Here is a 21,259-nt window from a genome sequence, read left to right on the forward strand (position 1 = left end):
CTCCAGACTTATATAGTATTATAAGCATCACACTACTAGCTGAGGCAACTTCCTTTGAAAACGTCTTGATGGATGGATACACATATATAAAAAATTAATTCGGCACGTGGATATACCTCATAAACACTTACCGCTGAACAGCAAACAACCATATAATATGACCACATTTATGTACCTTGGTGTGAAATGGTGCTTTCAATGGATCTAATTTAGGGCTGCAGCACACCGCTTAGAAATTGTAAATCCTTTCTCAGTCCTCTATAATACAAAACAAAGGCTGTCCCCCTATTCGAGTCTGTGTCATATAGTTTAATGTGTGTGTGAGTGTGTTGATAGCAAGTATTCAGAGAATTGCCATTTATAGTATTTAGTAAACTATCAGTAAATAATTCTTACTTCAATAAGTTTTACCGATACTGATATACAAAGCGTTACTTAACAAGGATAATCCGCTGGTGACGAAAACAATTTTCAGACCGACTAAATTACGTTTAATTGTGCCAGATGAATATGTTCGCGTATTTCTGTCGTCGAAATTAATTATGACTCACGATCAGTCGGGACGATTCGACGAAATGGTTTGTTTTGTTCATACGATTACTGTAAGTTGAAATTATCATAAGGAAACGGGATCACGGTACGATTCCTCCATTGTGTTCCAAAATATTCGGATAATATATTGTTTGTGTATTAATGTTTACCGCTTTTAGGAAATTTGGATGAAACCGGATATAACCTGATTTTTTGAGATTTTACAATAATAACTGTAAGCTGTCACAGCGGGGTGCGCTTGAATTTATTGTGACCGGTGCGTGGGCCAACGTATTGATATCACGGCATAAATTTGATAATGATAACGTTGACGAATGGTGATAGTATGTCGACCTAATGCTATTTATACCCCCATAAATGCCCGCGACTTCACTTGCCTGGACTCTTTGACATAGAGAGAGATCATTTTGATCTGTCATTTGGAAAAAGTCTGTTTATGATGAAAAGCTTTAATAAGTTTATCGTAGGAAGTACCCAGTACCCTAGAAAATTGACTTATGTGGAGTCACCGCTAAAACTAGTGGGATGGCCGTCCTCCACACGGGTTGAAGAGGCTACGGGATCGTTTTAACATGTACATTTGGTACCGATTCCTTTTATGTACCGTTATCTGCTCGTGCCTTGGTGGAGCTCTTCTCACCCCGTCCACCGGTAAAGTTGTCTCTTCGATCGTAACACGTGGAACTATTTTCGTTCCCTCGCCTAGTACAAACTTGAGGCTTATCTGAAATGGAATATCGGTTATTTCTTTGATACAGGCATTCCTAGTATGTTACGTTTTTAAAAAAATAATATGCACGAAAATAATATATAGAATATGAGACAATATTTAGAAAATTCGTAATTTGACCTTCGCATATAGTTATTGGTAACATCAACATACAAACGCGGCCCCATTACATATTTACTAAATAAATTTGCATTACGTATATAAAATAAATTATATTTTTATTGAACTTTTTTATTATTTCTTTGTGAACAATATACTTTCGATATTTAAATTTGATATTTTAAAAGGCACTTTCTTTATGGAATGAGGTATGTAAATCATATCATCTAGTATAATAATCAATAATCATATCATCTAATCTAATAGTAAATACATAAACAGCTTTTAATATAGCACGCTGCTCTACATATCGTAACGTAAGCGTAACCATTATAAATTAAAAGAGTAAAACAGAGGAGTATTGTTTGAAGATCATTGATTGTTGTGATCTCGTCATTAATAGATTATTTGCCCCTCTCTCTCTCTCTCTCTCTCTCTCTCTCTCACACACACACACACACACACACACACACACATACACACACTCGCTCGCTCGCTGTATATTTTTTAAACCTTAATATTACCGCAAATGTTATCTTTATGATTTATAGATTGAGAATCTAATCCAACATGCAATCTTTCATGTATCGATCATTAATTGGTGTTGTGGCATCGTGTTGAGCAATATCAATTGCGGAGCGCATGTCGCACGCGGGCACAGTACATACACGGGGGGTCGCAGAATAAACGTCACTTTATTTAAGTAATTACCTTTTTTTAATATGTCTGTTACGTCATGTTGTACTATATGAATGGAGAACCTTGACATTGACGTATTTTCCATAGAATGTAGGGGGTGCTCGTCAAGGCCAGCTGTGTATAGATTAATTAGTCATTTTACTGTGATCACGTATTAAGGAATAGACAAGGCAAGTTGATTGGATCATAATCGTACTTGCTCGAGTTTTAAATTTTGTAATTAACACATTCTTGGACAGTAAACGCCTATAGACGTCATAACAATTACTTAGCTGAAATTATTCTTTCTTAAATGCAATTCTCGGTGTATATTCAAATAATTCTAACAGTTATAATCTTCATCATCGCGAATAAAGTCGGTGACAATTATACGTCTGCGATTTCGGTGATGTAAGCGACATAATCATGTAATCTCATAGACAGAATGATCTCGACTCCTTGAATACTCGGGGGCAATAACCTGAAATATACATCAAATATATTAAACTATATCAACTATATTAGTCTTAAGCGAAATAATCTAAGGGGATTAGTATGTACGTTATATATTTTATGTTCGAACATAATAATCTTGCGTAATTTTATTATATAAGAGGAAGCTGTGTGCTGGTATTTGTATCCCGGAAAACGTCACCAGTTATAGTCTTACATAAAAAAAATATTACAGTCGATATAGAAAAGAATGAACACAACACAACTTATATTTAGTAAACCTTATGCTATTATAATTTAATGTAATGTTAATATATTGTATTATAAATCAAATAAAGAAGTAGAATTATATAAGCTACTTACGCTGTCAACGCGCTGCTCTCCGGATTTCGAATACCATGTCATGTATAACACCAGTTATAACACTAGCTCGAAAAAACAAATGTCGCAAATAATACCTACTCATCGTTACTGCTAAACCCGAGAGCCAAACAGTTGTACTTTAGAGTTTGTGGAAGCATAATGTCTGCGCTATATTTTGACACGCCACGGACCTAACTCGTCAGCACGTAAATATAACCGCGGTCTTTTGTTGTCCCGCCGATGTATTCTACCGATTACTTATAAACCGCTTTGAATCCCGCTGGTTTATATATATGTCGAAATAAAAATATATATTCGATTCATCTACCTAAACAATTTGTCTTTCGGAGAACGAAACTCGTATGGATTCATGAATAATTCTATGAAACAATTTCATTTGAACTTTAGAAATTTTATAATTACGAATAATTTTATATAAACAATATATAAATTATCAATTCTTAAAAATTCAATAAATTCATTATTTTTAACTCGATGACCGTTATTCGCCATTGTCCTCAACGATACGGTCATACTATTATTGAATTAAAACTGTGTTATTAGTTTAGTGGTTAGTTTGAACGGCTACAGATCCCAACGTCCCAAGTTAGGTCAAAAAGGTTTTATTTTTCCACACACAAAAAGGTAATGTTTGATGAGCCGGTTGGCGTGGTTGGTAGATACTTGCCTTTCACGCCGAATGTTGTGGGTTCGATTCATACCCAGGACAGACATTTGTGTGCATGACTATTTGTCCTGAGTCTGGGTGTAATTATCTATATAAGTATGTATTTACAAAAGAAAAGTAGTACATGTAGTATATCATTTGTCTGGTTTCCATAGTACAACCTTTGCTTAGTTTGGGATCAGATGGCCGTGTGTGAATAAAGTCCCAAGATATTATTATTATAGTTTTCTTAGTTACAATTTTCATTTTCAAATAAGAAGCCGAATTCTCAAATAAAGCAGAGGGACACATATGCCGTGTTATTGACCCAGTTCAGAAAAATCCTAGATCCGGGTCAGACCGTCCTCTCTTATTCCTAGAACCTGCACTGTAATCATACTTAACATATGTATATATCATAACTGTAACTACTTTTAAGTGTTCAGTCACGATGCAGTTAATCGTCGGTTGATAATTAGTAAGTAATTATTGTTTTTAAATGTTCCGGCTTCATTAACGTTATTTATTGTCGAATGTCAGACAGATATTTCATTTCGGCGACGTGATTACGACGCGCCAAACGCGAAACGAATTGTGCACAGAAGCGCACCTGTCAAAAATTTGTCAAGCTATCCTCGACAAATAATTGTTAACATATTATACCGCCAAGACAATAGACACAAGGGACATAACATCTTAGTGACCAACGTTTGTGGCAACATTGGTGATATTTGTTAATATAATTTTCTAATGTCCATAGGCGGTGTTGACCATATATCATTTGCCAGTATGCCATTCTATTTTAAATTTTGACGATTAATGACTAGTATTTGCAAGCGGCTTCGCCCGCTTGTTAGATAAGGGAGGGAATGTTGGGGTCTAGCCGTGAAACCGTAACAGACAAGCAGAGCCTCTACTTCCGCATTTATAATATTTAGTATAGATAATATGAAAAATTACAGCATATTAAGTAGTTAAATTATTAAGCAAGCTTGTGGCCATTACACCAGTCGTTGATGCAACTGCAAATTCTGAACGAGATCATAATCCTTGACTTCGCAACATGACCGCGTGTAACACTGTGAGACGATAAAAATATTTTAACGAAATATATTCTCATAGAAATTTATTGTTTTTTGTTAACGATACAAGTATTAATTTAGTGTAACGTATATAGTCGTTTTGAGCTGTGCTTAAATTGTATTTTGTATAGATGTTTGCACAAATGTGCGTTTGTTTTGTTAACACTTCGGCGCGTGCGTTTTTTGAAATAAAGGCGACCTAGAATGTTACTAAATAGATGTCGCGAACTCTAAGAGTGCATTGTCTGACAATTGTTTTATGATTTCCGTATATTTAATGTTTTGATAAAATGTCGGTTTAAAGTCTAACAGTCCGTAGTGGGACAGCGTGTTCCATACCAACTCCTCAAGAGAATACAAAGTCTTTGCCCAGTTGTGGAACATTTTCGGACATCTTACGGACTGCTATTTAATGTCTACTACTGTTTGAAATGACTTGACAAAAGCCGTAATGTATTCTATAATGCCATACTTTCCTAAGGAAAGTTTTCTATTTTAATGAACGTTTTAATTGAACCGCATTTAAAAAAAATGTAAATGAACCCACAACACTCTAAAGTTATTATAATTTCTCACGAAAATCACCTTTACGAGCTTCGTCATAAGAATTAAAATTATTATTATTAGTTTACAGTACAGATTAATGTGGGAACATGACGTAGACCGTGACAGTATAAGTTGTTATTTTAACAGTTGGTATTCGTACGTAGGCTTCGCTGGCCGAGTCTAACGTTTATATTACAAAAGCGCCGATTTCATTCATAAATATAACTTATGACATCGTAATAAGGCTCTTAATTGTGTATTCTAACGAACGTATTTAGTGTGTTCAAGCTAAATTAAAGTTGTAAGTTGAAAATATAATTTTAAACTAATTTATGTCTTATGTGATTGTAATAAGAGTGTTCGGTGATTTTTAAATTAATAAAAGTGATTTAGTTCAATGTGAAAGTTTGAAATTTCTAAGAAAGCTTACTTTTTTTACTAGGCTTTACGTGTTAAAGCATAAGGCTTATATTTGCATACGCGTTTGCTGTTGACTGGCTGGTAAGTAGATTTGTAATTGAATGAATGAACATTTGCCTGGTATGTTTCATTTGGAATTTTTAAAAATTCTTATTAATATTAATTATTTTTTATAAAACCTTGTTAACCGCGGAGGTTGTATTTCATTACATGCTTTATATACACAGTAGGAAACTCCTTAAACTAATATTAGACCTATTTTGATATAACTTTTTTGCTAAGTATATATTGTAACAAGTTGGTGATATATTATAGCCTCAAATTATTATTATTATATAATTGCTATATTCATTAATAGAGTTAAGAAGTTTACCTTCTGACGAGAAAAAAAAACTAGATTAAATAGTCTTAATACTAAACGTAGGAATAATAATAATTATAATTAAATGCAAATGCTAATTAATTAATATCAGTAACAGCCTGTGAATGTCCCACTGCTGGGCTAAGGCCACCTCTGACTCTTTGAGGAGATCACTAATTAAGCACGCGAAAATTCAGTAGTAATAAGCGACGCCAAAGAAAAAAATAATGAAGAAAAAACAAATGAATGTCTGTTCAAAACTCAAATGTACCAGCAATTATTGTCCACTGCTGAACATAGGCCAATCCCAAGGTGCGCCAAAGTTCCCTGTTCTCCGCCTTCCGCATCCAGTTGGTGCCCGCCACCTTCTTAAGGTCATCGGTCCATCTGGCTGGAGGGCGCCCTACGCTGCGCTTGCCGATCCGCGGTCTCCACTCTAGGACTAGTTTGCTCCAACGGCCATTGAATTTATAAATTTGAATTTGAAATTCTTAACCAAATAAGAGATATTTCAGATCAAATTGGTCATTATGCCAAAACGCAAATTTCCTATGTAAAGACCTAATATATGATTATTTTAGTATGTAATAAAATACCTTATACTTGCTTTACTGTACCTATAAAAATAGTAAGAAAACATACAAAATGCGTTCTTATCGCTAAGAGATCAATATCTCGCCAATAATACGTTATTCAGATAATGAAGCGATAATGGGCGTATAATTTGAAAAATTAATACTAATTACGATGTTTAGTTTATACGTTAGTAGAGTTGTTACGCATAAATCGTGTGGTAATTTAACAATTTGCATTCTTTGTATTAATTCATCATCAACATTTCATAAGCTTCGTCTCTGTTTCACCATCGTCGATGTTCTTATACTCTTTGCGTATTTATTTTTTATTTATACTAGCAATATATCATCTAATCAATGAGCTTCTGGTCTTCAAGTGTCGACTATTATTTAAGAGCCCTATTCTTTCCTTATCTGGTTCTATCTCGTTCTAACCGGATTTCGAAAGTCTTCTAAATTAGGCAGCCTTGCTTTATATCGATTCCCGTAACGATAAACGTTAAATTTTTTATCTCATTGAGATGATCGGATCTATTTTTGTAAATCTATTTTCGTCATCTAGAGTTATCTGACCTATTGCTCCAGTTATTCCTATTTTAGCTCACGTGTCGATCATCTTCAACGGTTGCTGTGTTTTCTTGTTTATTGATAAAATCCAAATCATAATATTCTACGAAGTTGGACCTTGAAAGCACTTTATAATCGCCATAGATTAATCAGACGAATGCTCGGTCGTTTTTATTTTATTTTATTACTAACATACAAAACACTTACATTCCAAATTACATAAGATAAGATTTCTTTATTGACTAAATGTAATCCGTTGGATTATTGATACAAATTGGTATGTATTGTTCGAATTATCTGCCACTTATCGTTCGTATCAAAAGTTCCTTCACATGACGATATCGTTCCGTATTACATAGATAAAGCACGGCTGCACTCCCGCGTCCTAAAATAAAGGAATATTAATTCTATAATAAAGCGATTAGAGTTCAAAATATAATTAACTATATGATTGTTTACAAAATGTCTTATAAATTCTTGAGATAAGTCTGAAAGAAAACTTTTCATTATTGTCTTGAAGTATTTTGGTGATTGAGTGGGAGAGTCGGAGGGGCGGAGGGTGCTGGTTGCGTGTTATTCTTTGTATATTCATTATTGAGCTTTCGTATTACATTACTTGTACTGCTGTGGAAAATGCTTTAAAGCTTAAATTTATGTATATTTCTCTCACAATTCAATTAATTAATATGGCCAACAATACGCTACCAACTACTTGATGGTAGGACATTGTGCAAGCCCATATTCTACTGCCAAACTGCAATAATTAGCATTGTTATGTTCCGATTTGAAGGGTGACTAAGCCAGTGTAACTACAGGCATAAGGGACATTCGAACTTAGTTCCCAAGGTTGGCGGCGAATTGTTGATGTAAGGAATGGTTAATAATTCTTACAGCGTCAATGAGCGATGTTAACCATTTATTATCAGATGGCCCATGTGCTTGTCCGCCTTCCTATTTTATATAAAAAACTAACTACTGCCTCGTTGGTCTAGTGGCTTGATATAAGGCCGCAGACCCGGAGCCCTGGGTTCAATTCCCAGGTCGGGCCCATAAAAAGTTATTTGGTATTTCTGTCAGAAAATTCTCAGTAGCAGCCCGGAGTCTGGAAGTTGGAAGTGTGTACACTCCAGTGCCTCGGAAAGCGCGTTAAGCCGTTGGTCCTGCGCCTGAACTCCTTCCGGTCATGTCGGATTGTAATAGAGAGTGCACCTTTGTTTGCGCACACACTTGTGCACTATAATATCTCCTGTGTAATTGGCTAATCCCTCTTGAGATTTGCCGCCGTGGCCGAAACCGGTCTGGATGAAAATATAAAAAACCCACTTTAAGATCTAACAAGTTTTGCCCTTTGTAATTACAACAGCGGTAGAGCACTGATCGGTGATTGATATCACCTTGACGGAGTTACACAAGACCACTACCTTCAGTACCACTCTGGGTTCTACTTAACTGGTAAAGGTTGTTTATGAATTGTTTACATTCTGAAGTAGGTACTCCACTCAGAGGGCTGTGTGGGTTTGGTTCTATCCCGTTGCGTGCTTCACGGCAGCACGCAGTAGCTACGTGCTAATTTGATAATGTTACTGATAAGGAAACAAATTAATCAACGCCCATTCCGTTTTAGAACCTTCGTTAGTTCTCGAGTGACTACGTCGCGAGACGGACGTCTCCGCACTAGTTGTTAAAAATCTTTGCATTTAAAGTGTCGCGAAGCGCTGTTTTTAAAATGTAAATAATTTTTATAACTTGTTTAGTATTTCAAAAAACCCTATCAGCGAAAGTTATTATTTTTTTATAGCTTAGAACAATGTAGCTCTCACGATTTATATTCGAGAATTCTCGCTTCATTAAATTGCTGTCTTGTCAGACTTTAAAATTATATTTGTTATAATGCTTGCACAAATGGCGAGCTTAACGGTGTTGCACTCTAATCCGTTACATTGATAGTATATAATTTAAATATTTATTGAAAGTTATAAAATATTTATAACACAATGTTTTATTTAAATAAATTAATTAGCTTCTGCCATCCAATAAAAAAAAATTACAATATTTTTTTTCTTAGCTTTTATATGCAGTAACTTTTTCGATGTATAAAAATAGTTTGTATAGATTGGATAAATTAGGAATTATAGACGAAATAAAATAACTCGATGAAATTTTATTACTACTTTTATTACGGATAATCAAATTCGGTGCAGTCGTAAAACAGCTTCCGCTGACTGGTTGAAGTTTAAATCTAGATTTTTTCGTTATATTATTTTCTTTTTGCTTATATTTTTTTAATAGTTATTTATAATGCGTTCTTTTTATCGATAGATAAACATCGAGTCGATTGATTTGAGTTGAGTGCGGTTGTCGTTGTAGTTTATTGTTTCTGAAACGATGCCTACGCTAATTGTGGAGAAGTTAGTGACGAGATTACAGTGGATTGTGAGTATAATAATGATTTTTTTTACCTCTCTCATACCTATACCCACTATTCTTGCTGATATTATGATAATCAAGAGTCCGATTTGAAAACGACATGGGAGCCAATCATACTAACAAATTGACACTTCATCTCAATGGAATCGAATCGTTGCTGTTTAATTGTTCCTATTCTATTAACGCAACGATGCAGTTGTGGTCCGGTCGACGTAGGATCGTAAAAGAATCGTCACGGTAGCATCCGAAAGCGATCCCGTGGCGCTCCTCGTCAAGACGGAAAGGGTACCGCTGGTTTTTTAGTGGGTATTCCGATTTTCGGGACGCATTCGGCGCCTTCGACACCGGCGAGCCCCCCACTGTTCCCGTGGGGGAAACGCGTAATGCGTTTTTCCAGTGTTAAAAAAAAAGGTTCGGAAAAGAATCGGGTACTTATCGTCACCGTCATTAATCAGTAGAATTGAGTTACTGTTTACGTTTTTTTTCTTAAATTAATTATTAAGAAAGGTTGTTGACGTACACACACATATGTATAAAATCACGACCTACGGGAGCGCAGAGGGGCAGCCTTTAATGCGGAGCGCAAAGCAGTTTGCTCTTAATATAACATTTAATGAAATTATATTCTATGCGATACTTTTTTTATCCTCAATTGAAAGGATTCAAAGAAATTCATTGAATTTTATGCTTATAATACCAATTTTAATTCATTCTTAACTCGATTGTATCGAATAGGTTCGAGAGTTTTCTTCCAATTTTTGACAAACTATGCAGTTTGCCCAAAATTGGTCAGTAAATAAATAAGCGAATGAAGTAATTATCTTATTACTTTAAACCAAATTTAATGTTTTCCTGTTTTCAAGTTATATGTAATATGTTTTGACGGTACAGGAAAATGTAATTACCTAATACGCTGTAATAAGATATTCGTAAGTAGGTACTTGAAGGGTATGCGATAAATACCATATAAAAAGTATTATATATTTCAATGCAAAATGACCTTGGTATATGATATATGCGAATGTAATAAAGCCGCTAGCGAAGATGCAGAGAGCAATTGCATATTTTTGACGTTAACCAACGGTATTAAATGTAATACGTAAAAAGCCGAGATGGCCTAGTGGTTAAAACGCGTGAATCTTAACCGATGATCGTGGGTTCAAACCCGGGCAAGCTTAATTTTTGTTTATAATTCATCTCGTGCTTGACGGTGAAGAAAAACATCGTGAGGAAACTTGCATGTGTTTAATCTCAATGAAATTCTGCCACATGTGTATTATATCAACCCGTATTGGAGCAGCGTGGTGGAATACGCTACGTAGAAAAACTTTGTGCCTAGTGCGATTTTTTTACTTATTATGTTTTACTATGTTATGGAATGAAAACAGCGCCATCTAGTGACAGTAATCGTAATTCCATACAAATCGCTGCTAATGCTGAAGTTTGGTTGTGGTTTTCAAGTTTGACATATTTTACTGACGCTAGACGCCATATAAGTACATTTCTATAGAACCATCGCGACGCGACGTACGTTGTGACGCTATAATACTTTTGGCGTTTAAAGAAGACCAGTCTTAAGTTTACAATGGGCGTCGTGGTCGAAATTGTTCAAATATACGACTTCATCAAGTCTTATTTTATACCATATATACCATATATATTTATTTTATACCATATATAAAGTTACTCAAATAAGTTATACACCTAGTGAACACTCGCTACACCAAATCATATTAATCAATCTCTAATTACATAAAGTGTAATTATTGATAATAAATAACGTTGAGAAACGTTAATTGCGAAGTAGTTTGATAGCGATATACAAGTAAGTGCACCGCTCTGCGGATGTTATATAATATCTATGTTACAAAACTAACATATAATTCTTTTTATGTACTAAATTTTTAATGAGGGTATTAAAAATGCAATTTTCTGTTCCACTTTTATGACAGTCAAGACATGAGTTTTAAATATATATTAATTAATTTGTGTTTATAAGGAAACCTGGATGTGTAGTTACGTAGTCACCTTCAGCCTTACTCGTGTTATACATAATGTAATAAGCCTGAAGGTTAATCAATTAGACAAAACATATAAAAGGCGTATGAATTACGAATACATTTGTCGAAATCAGTAACAAATATCAAAAATTATATCCTGTAATTAACCTTCCAACATCCTGGAATCGATTCCAGAATCTATGGACCTTCATCTCGTTTCATTGACGAGATAAATTGTTTAAATATAAACATCCTGATTTCGGGCAACACTGTGAATCATTTTTACAGCTTATGATGAGATAATTTATTTTGTTATTCGCTGTTATACGTCTGATACGCTGCGACAATTCAGTTTTAATTGTTTTTTTTTTAAATATAAACTATGTAACGTAATTGTCCCAATTCGAGGCTTCCCCTTCCTTTGAGGAGAACGCTTGGAGAGTTACCTCAAGTTATTTAAAGTTAAAGAACAGCGCATGCTGGCATCGCATGGTCATTCTCCTAATTTTTGGACATGCATGACACGAAAGTGAAACAAACAGTAAGAGATTTTAAATGTCCCACTGCTGGGTTAAGACTTCCTCTATTTTTTCGGAGCTTATTTACCCACGCTGCTCCAATGCAGCTGAATACTGGCATAAGTTCAGTTAAATCAGACACATGTAGGTTTCCTAAAGATGTTTTCCTTCACCGCCGAGCACGAGATGGACTATAAACGCAACGCTTTCAAAGAAACTCTTCAATTTTTCATATAAAAACATATTAGTTTTTGACTGTTTATTTTTTAAGAATATAAGTAATGCTAATTTTCATAAAATTACTAATATTCGCATTTTCCCCTTCAGTTATGCGTAATGCTTGTGTTAGTAGTGAGTAATACAATATCCCACGAGTAAGGATCAACCCTGTGACTCTTAGATCGATCCATAAGGCCATACGATTAACTATTCAGGGGACGAATTCTACTAATTTATAACGATTAAGATACTTTACCGATTCAATTAAAATCCAACTTTGATTGTTCTATATTTATTAGGATCGGAATCGAACCTAATATATATATATGTTGATATCATATCATCATAAAGAATAAGAAAACGGATAAACGGCAACGATTTCGCTTCGATTCGATTGCGATAAAGTGACAATTTGTAAGGAGAATTGGGCCCCGATGTTTTTGTCACTCAATTATTTATTTCAAACGTATAAACAATCAAACAATGTGAAACTGAATTGCGTCAATATATATTGTTGGATATAAAACACAGCCGTATGTGGCGAACAATGCGTGTCCTTAGCGCCATAGTGGTCATTCAAGTGACCAACTGGATGGTAGCCAGAACACGCGGCCATGCGATGTGTGACGTCATAGCTGCCGTATAAGTTAGAAGCTACAAACGAAAAAAAAAATACATCGTTTATTGGTTGCGAAATAATCGTGATATACATTTTTACATGCATTTTACTTGTATGTGTGTCTATGAGTATAAGTAAATAGTAAAGTAACAGCCTCTGAATGCCCCACGTAGTCCAGACTTACGGCCTCCTCCCATTTGTTTATCCAAGTGGACTTATACGTTTTATTACGTATACTTTATTAATTCATCACCCGTTTAGATTATTCAGTATTGAGGTTTTCCAAATTGATCACCAAAAAAGCTCGTTCTTAAAAACTTGTATTTCTCAAATCCGAAAGGTCATCGACCCAGTGCAGTTACTAGTGCGATAGAGAACAAATCTTAGGACACAACTGACAAATAAATAGTGAAAAAGTTAAAATTAACGACATGCCATTAGGTAGGCAATTGAAGTGAACCAGTGTTCACCCCAAAAGAAATTATTGAAAATTTTAGATATATATATAATTTGCAACTTGCACACAATTTTTCTACATTTATTACCATTTATTTCAAGCATAAGAAAATCCTGTCAATCAGAGGAGATAAGGGTGCAAAATAATTTTTTTCTTTACTTTTGCGTACTAATATTAATAAATATTAATTTTATAATCTGAAAATCGTATCATACACTTGCATTATACTGAATTATAACGTAGTTATAAATTATAATTCAATTTAATTCTTAGCTTAATAGACTTAAGTTGTGCTGACATCGCACAGATTAATTCGCCAATGTCATATAGGTTGAATAAGAACGAACGATTGATCATCGGTGCGGTGGAGATGAAAAATTCAATAAAGGAAAACATATATATTTTCTTAACCTAAAACAAAAAAAAATCTGGGCAGTTTTTTTTTCCTCTTCGACAGATAGCTTTTTTTTTTAAATCCAAAACAGGTCCGCTACAATGTTTCTATTAGCGTGGAAACTATATAGCTATATTGTAACGGCCCTAAGACCTTGTATTAAATCCGACAATGTATATAAAGATTGATATGATCATATTTTTTCATACAATTTATAAATCAAATATCAACTATAATTTATGTATTAAGTTTAATATCCTCAGTAAATGGTTATCGTAAATATTTAATTCGATTTGGCATTGGCTAGTAATAAATGATCATATCTCGTCCGTATCCAGCCAGGACGTTACTATTCAAAAGGAGGTCGGACGATCGTTTTAAAGTAATTGTAAATATAGGATCGCCCTTGGCCATATTCTAAGAGACTGTGATTTGCGAAATATTTATCGTTTCTGTTATTTAATGTTACATATCAAGGTTATTTGTGTATGTTTAAATGAGATCAGAGAAATTTGTATTTGTTTTTGTTATATTTTTTTATAAATATTATTGCATAGTTTTGATTTGATTCGATATAGCCCAGTGGTTAGAACGTGAGGATTTTAAACGAAGATAGCATGTTCAAATCTAGGGAAACGCAACTGGATTTTGGTTTGCTTTATTTGTGTTTATATGCTATTGTTTGTTCGTGACGTGAAGACAACTACATCATTCAAATGTCGGTTGAAATTCGGACACTTTTTTATCCCCTTAACCGAAATCGCTGGATTACCTAATAAAATAGATCTTCCATACCATCTCAGAGTAGAGGAAAATTTCCCAACAATAGGACATTTATTAGCTTTTATTTTGCTTAACTTTTATAAAAAGCACATGTGACATTACTCGCGTCTTCCGAACCCACTATCGTTGTTCGAGATTAACGTGTTTTATTTACTGGGCCATATCTATTACATAAACATTCTCCCATTCAATTAAATACTGTCTTCACTCTATGATGACTAGTGATCAACATTTTCCGCATCTCCCCGCCTTCACGTCGCACATTGCGCCGGATCGCCGCGACCGGAAACGGGGCTGTTTGGTCTGTGATTGTTAATGGTTTGCGCATTATGTTCGCAATGGTGACTACTGTTTTAGCTCGCTTAGTGCACAGAACGATACGCGTTTATACGAACGTTTTTCGTGTTAAACTAACACACTTGTGTCAAATATTAAATTAAGTGTTTTGGTGAGGTTTCCGTGTGCTCCTTCGTATTACTGTGAAATAATATGTTTTATCTCTAATTATATGTGTTCTTTGACGTAAAATGGTTGTTTGGTATATATCTGATTCGAAACCTGAGGTAAATAATGTATATTATATAATAAACATTACATACATATTGGATTTTTTAATATTTAGAAATAACTTTTTTCATAATCGGATTGAATGTTTTTCTATAAAATGTGAAACAAGTTCATCAGATAAATGACAATTGAAATATTTAAGTATATTTTTTTAATATCTTATCTGTGTTGGAATAGAATACAAATTAAGAAGTTCTAACATAACATATAATTTTTTATTTAAAATTTGAATGAGCATAAATATTGACAGTAAATCATTGGTCATGTATATATTTTTAATTTTTAGATACGCAACAAAGAAATTCACTAATAAGGGCTGGCCGTTCCTATTTTAAAATACAAATTAGTCTACATAATTAAAAACATTTAACAATCTAAGGTCTTCATTGATATATATACTTAGTGCCAGTGTGTATGTTTGTTTGCTCAGATATTTTTTATGTAACGTAATGTTGTAAAAAAAAAAACAATAAATTTGCTAGCGACCTTTATTCTATAAATAACTTTATCAATACAAGGCTAAAATAATGTATGAAAATCAATTTATCGTCAATGACATGTATGATGTGTCCATCGAATTTTATTCAAACGAATTTTACACTCTTTCGATGGTTTTTTTCGAATAAGCCAGTGCAATCAGAGGCACAAGAGACGTCATTAGTTGGCAATGTGTACGTACTGATTATATTGTAACCGATTATAAAGAAATTTTGTGTACACGTTTTCAGAAAGGGTACCGGCCTCCCACGGAACGGAAACCAACAGTTATAATATTTCTTACAGTAACAATGTTTTGCGAACGTTTTATAGTTATAGTTGGCGTGTGTCGCTATCCTTAAAATTTGTTTTTTTTTTCTGTATAAGGATAAAAACCGATACAAAGTATGAGTTCATACCCTAACATCGTAATACCTAGCTATTGTATAAGCTGTTCAGGTTTTTCCAGTGCTCTATCTGCCCATCACTGCTCTCATCACAAATATATTTATGTCATTCTTATTAAAGATAAGAATGTCGAGACAAGGCGCCATGTCTTATAAAATATTTTCAATTAATTAAAAAATATATGATATTATGTTTAAATTATTATCAAACATTTTGACTGTGAATTTAAAAAATGAAGTAAAATAAATTTACAGGAATATACTTGTGACGTAATAACTTTTTTTGAACTGTATGGTTATATTAAACGTGACCAAATAATGACTAAACAATATTACATTTATTAATATGTTGCTAATAATATTATTGGTATCCGCCCGCGACTTCGCGCGCCAGTGAGGGGACGTGTCGTGAGGTGTTAGGTACCTTATGCCGTTTTCTGTGCCCAACGTTAATGCAAAAGGCATAACAAACAAACTAATTCATTTATTAGTAACAGCCTGTTAATGTCCCACTGCTGGGCTAAGGCCTTCTCTCCCTTTTAAGGAGAAGATTTGGAGCTTATTCTACCACGCTTCTCCTGCTGCTAGACACATGCAGGTGTCCTCACGACGTTTTCCTTCCACCTTCCACCGTCAACCACGAGATGAATTATAAACACAAATTAAGCACATGAAAATTCAGTGGTGCTTCCCCGGGTTTGAACCCACGATCATCGGTTAAGATTCACACGTTCTAACCACTGGGCCATCTCGACTATTTATCCATTTATAATATTACGATTTTATATAAGATTTTATATAATCTGTTCGGGTGTATATGATGAATTTTTAACTTACTGATTTCTAAATAAACACACCTGACCTATATATGAGTGCTTGTTTGATATTAAACAAATAAACGCGTCTCAATATTCAGGTCGTACACGGTAACCCGGTCGTACGTTATTTGTGCCAGCAAAGTATTTCACACGTTTATTCCAAATCATATCATCAATTAGTAATGTTAAGTAATAACCCGTGAATGCTTATCGCTGGGTAGAGGACTCTCCTCTTATTTAGAATTTAATCCAACACGCTGCTCGAATGCGGTAGGAGCTAGGACACATATATAGTCCTCATCGATTTCTGTGACGACGACCCTAGAAATTATTTGGTTTTTCTAGCATGAGCCCTAATGTGGCTCGCTAGACCAAATTTGGTTTTACCAACAACAAGTATTACATTAAAGTTGGCCCGCAGAGTTGTATGCATATATATATATATAGATTAGGAAGGCGGACGAGCATATGGGCCACCTGATGGTAAGTGGTCACCAACGCCCTTAAACATTGGCATTGTAAGAAATGTCAACCATCGCTTACATATCCAATGCGCCACCAACCTTAAGAACTAAGATGTTATGTCCCTTGTGCCTGTAATTACACTGGCTCACTCATCCTTTAAACCGGAACACAACAATATCAAGTACTGCTGTTTTGCGGTACCACCAGTAAAATATAAATATGTAGGATGGCTTAGGACTCTCTTTTCTTAACTGGCGCTTTTCGTCTAGTGCATGAAGGCGGTTTTGCTCAAACGTCTTGATCTTTTTGTAGATGGTAGAGCGCCAAGATGACCTTTGGGAAGCGAGCTCCTCCCACATTCTGTGTCAAAATGGGGGTAGGACACATATGTAGGTGTCATTGTGATGTTTTTCTTAACGCTTATACTGCGTCAACCCGAATCCGTACCAAATCGTATGGCGTCCGTATGCTTCTCGACTCGGTTCCGTATTTATACTAATATTATAAAGAGAATGGATTTGATTGTTTTGTATGTTTGTCTTTTATGGATAAACTCAACATCTACTTAATCGATTTTAAAATTTTTTTCACTTGCAGAATACTCTACATCATAGAGTAATATAAACTATATTTTATTGAAATAAAAATTGAGATCCCTACGAAAATTAAAATGTAACCCAAGGTATCATTTTTCTTTCTATACAAGTCATTATTAGCGTAAAAAAGATAATTGTTCAACCCGGACGAAGTCGGGACGGGCAATAGTCATAGATGCGACGATAACGAGTGACAACCTAATAGGATAAACTAGCTGTAAAAGGAATTTATTTTAAGTTTCCTCCAAAGAGGAATTATTGAAAATGATAAATAAATAAGTTCCATTTAATCATAATCATATATAACAAAAATAATTTAAAGTAAATTATGCGTAAATTTCTTATCACAAATGAAAAGTGTTCAAGGCATAACCTGAGCTGCCCTTGAATTTCTTTCCCACGCTATATGAAATCTGATCCTCCTTATACATATAGCAGCGTGGTGTTCTCGGAAAGAATTGTCGGCACTTTTTAACCGCCTTAAAAAGCTATACGGCCTTCTTTATGAAAGTTGCTTAGTGACTGTTTAGTCAAACACTGGTTTGTCTCTTTCTATTATTATTAATTTGACATTTGAATGAAGAAGACAGTATCGTTTAACTAATAATCCGCTTAACAACGTTCATAAGTAATACCGTATGGTTATAAATCAAAAATGTAATTCCTAAGTTGCGGTTCAGCATTCATATCAAATATCATTGGATCGACAAGACGAGGAAAGAATTTAAATGCAAGAGACGATAGTGTAAATCTATAGTTTAAAGATATTATAATGTTTAAATGTGTACAATAATAAATTTAAATTTCAAATAAGTAGCTAAACTGGCTAGTAGGATACCAAATGGTTCGTGGTCATCACAGTCCATAGGCATTGGCACTGTAAAACATCTCTTGCATTGTCAACAATACATTGCAACACAACTCTGGTAACTAAGAAATGATGTTTCCGTCTTTAGTAACACTGGCTCACTCAACTCTCAACCCGTAACACGACAATACTAGATATTGCTGCTCGGCGGTCGAATATGTGGTGATTAAAACTAATCTACAATATGTTTGTTACAGAGTGAACAGTCGTCGCCGTTCAGACGTTGGACGACTGGCAGCGGTGCCGGCAGCTCGTATCGCCATCACGATCATCGCATTTATAGCAAGGTAACCTTTTTTTTAACGCTGGAAAAACGCATTACGCGTTTCCCCATGGGAACAGTGGGGGGGCATGTGGGGCTCGCCGGTGTCCAGGGCGCCGAGTGCACCCCGAACATTGGAATACCCACTAAAAAACCAGCGGTACCCTTTCCGTCTTAACGAGGAACGCCACGGGATCGCTGTCGCATGCTACCGTGGCATAGCAAGGTAACCTAACCGAATGTCCGCGAAATCACTATCGGAAATTTGAAAGTAAATTTTGAAAAAAGAAACAGTCAAACAGAGCTACTTTCGCATTTATAATATTATCATAGATTGGTATCAGCGAAACTTCTGTATAAACAAACTCAAAATTTTGTGATTTTTACCGTTTCTTTTTATATAAGAACACGTTCGTGATGTGTCAAGACAGTGATATGCAACCGTAACAGCCTGTGAATGTCCCACTGCTGGGCTAAAGGCCTCCTCTCACTTTTTGAGGAGAAGGTTTGGAGCTTATTCCACCGCGCTGCTCCATTGCGGGTTGGTGGAATACACATGAGGCAGAATTTCAGTGAAATTAGACACATGCTGGTTTCCTCACGATGTTTTCAATCAACATAGACTTTATTCTGAAGGATCTTAATGAAACAAAAGCCTTTAAAAACAAATACCTTTACGTGTAAACTTTTTATAAACAAAAATGCTGAGAAAAATGTTGTTTTAAATGTCGTTTATTTTGACGGATTTTAATGAAGCAAAAGCATTTAAAACAAATAATTACATTTTGCGTACAGGCACACCTGTAAACTTTTCATAAAAATGGATAAGAAAAACATTGTAGTCAATGTCATGGGTCTCTCCGCTTCGTTAACTGTCTTAAGTTTTGTGATGTGTCATACGTCAGGATCATGGGATATGTATTGTCAGCAGCAAATGAGCGAAGGTTCAGCGTCGGTGCCGGCCAATAACAACACGAGCTGCGGCGGCGTGGCGAGATGGTCGCTCGGCCTGGAGCAACTGCTGGCAGACCCGCCGGGCGCGGCCGCGTTTGCGCACTTCCTCTCCAAAGAGTTCGCCGCTGAAAATATTAGGTAACTTATCTCAAGGTTTTAAAACATATTTTCTAGAGCAGTGCACACAATCTTAAGTGTTCCGTGAGAAAATAAAAGAAACGATTAAAATCTGTTGCAAAAATCAATTCTCAATAATGGTCTATTTTGTAAAGCGAAAATGATATTTTAATTAAAAAAACTGCCTTGGCCGATAAGACGTGAGCGCGTCATGGGATTAAATAAAGAAAAGTGCTAGAAAGTCATAAAAATGACATCTCGTTATTGTTCGGGACGTTTCGTTTTGAATAATGAGAGTTATTGTGGGCAGCGATGTCCTCGCTCTGGATTGCGCTGCGTTCTCGAGATAAGAATCTTAATATCGTATATTTACATGGAATTTGTTTAATTGAATTGAACGTTTAGTGAGCTCGTAAGTACTAAATGTTATCTTCGTGATGGAATTCTACCACAAGTATGTTCACCTACCCATGTCACCATGTGGTTGATACAGCTCCATCTTTTCCTTAATAGGGGACCTGTGCCCAGCTGTGGGACACGTATGAGCTGTGTATTAGCTGTTACGATCGTTCGTGCCAAATTATTCTAAATATATAAACTTCTTACAGATTCTGGTGGTCATGTGAGCAGTACAGATGTTGCGAGGAAGATGAGAAACGAAGTAATCTCGCTACAGAGATATGGCAGAGGCACCTCGCCGAGGGAGCCTCGGAGCCCGTCAACGTGGACGCTGCGGCCAGGCGAGCAGCAGCACTTAGACTGCATCAGCAGCCGCCCCCACAGGACCTGTTCGCACAGGTATTTTTACGTTTACCAAATATTACGTTTAAATCTGATCTTTCGGTCTATCGGTGTCGTGATTTGATCAACTCGTAAAATAATATTAAAAATGCGAAAGTAGCTCCACCGCGAAAACGCATTTGATCAGAATTAACGATTGTTTTTGTAAAATATCAAGTGTATGTTGTAACGGAGGCCGACGTGTCCTCAGGCCCAGAAACAGATCTTCAACGTGATGAAGTTCGACAGCTACCCGCGCTTCCTGCGCTCGAGCGTGCACGCGGAGTGCGCACGCGCGGACCTGCGTGGTCTGCCGCCGCCGTACGCGACCGACGCGACCAAGGTGAGCCACTACACTCGCTCGATCGATAGTTAAGATCGACTAGGTATAACAGGAGTGCAAGGCCACATTAAGCCCGTCCGAGGAGTTGCCAAATA

General features: G+C 35.5%; 1 protein-coding gene across 4 annotated transcripts in view; it reads left to right on the top strand.

The window, feature by feature from the left end:
- LOC126776472 (regulator of G-protein signaling loco) overlaps nt 1-21,259 on the top strand; it is an 89,087-nt gene that overhangs the window by 62,986 nt on the left and 4,842 nt on the right. For all 4 annotated transcript variants that reach the window (XM_050499006.1, XM_050499008.1, XM_050499009.1 and 1 more), the window contains exons 4-7: nt 18,906-18,995; nt 19,902-20,062; nt 20,650-20,839; nt 21,033-21,164. In XM_050499006.1, the coding sequence (XP_050354963.1) occupies nt 18,906-18,995; nt 19,902-20,062; nt 20,650-20,839; nt 21,033-21,164 (573 nt within the window). The remainder of the gene's footprint in view (nt 1-18,905; nt 18,996-19,901; nt 20,063-20,649; nt 20,840-21,032; nt 21,165-21,259) is intronic.

Source organism: Nymphalis io, chromosome 20, assembly GCF_905147045.1.
Source record: "Nymphalis io chromosome 20, ilAglIoxx1.1, whole genome shotgun sequence".
Lineage (NCBI taxonomy): Eukaryota > Metazoa > Arthropoda > Insecta > Lepidoptera > Nymphalidae > Nymphalis > Nymphalis io.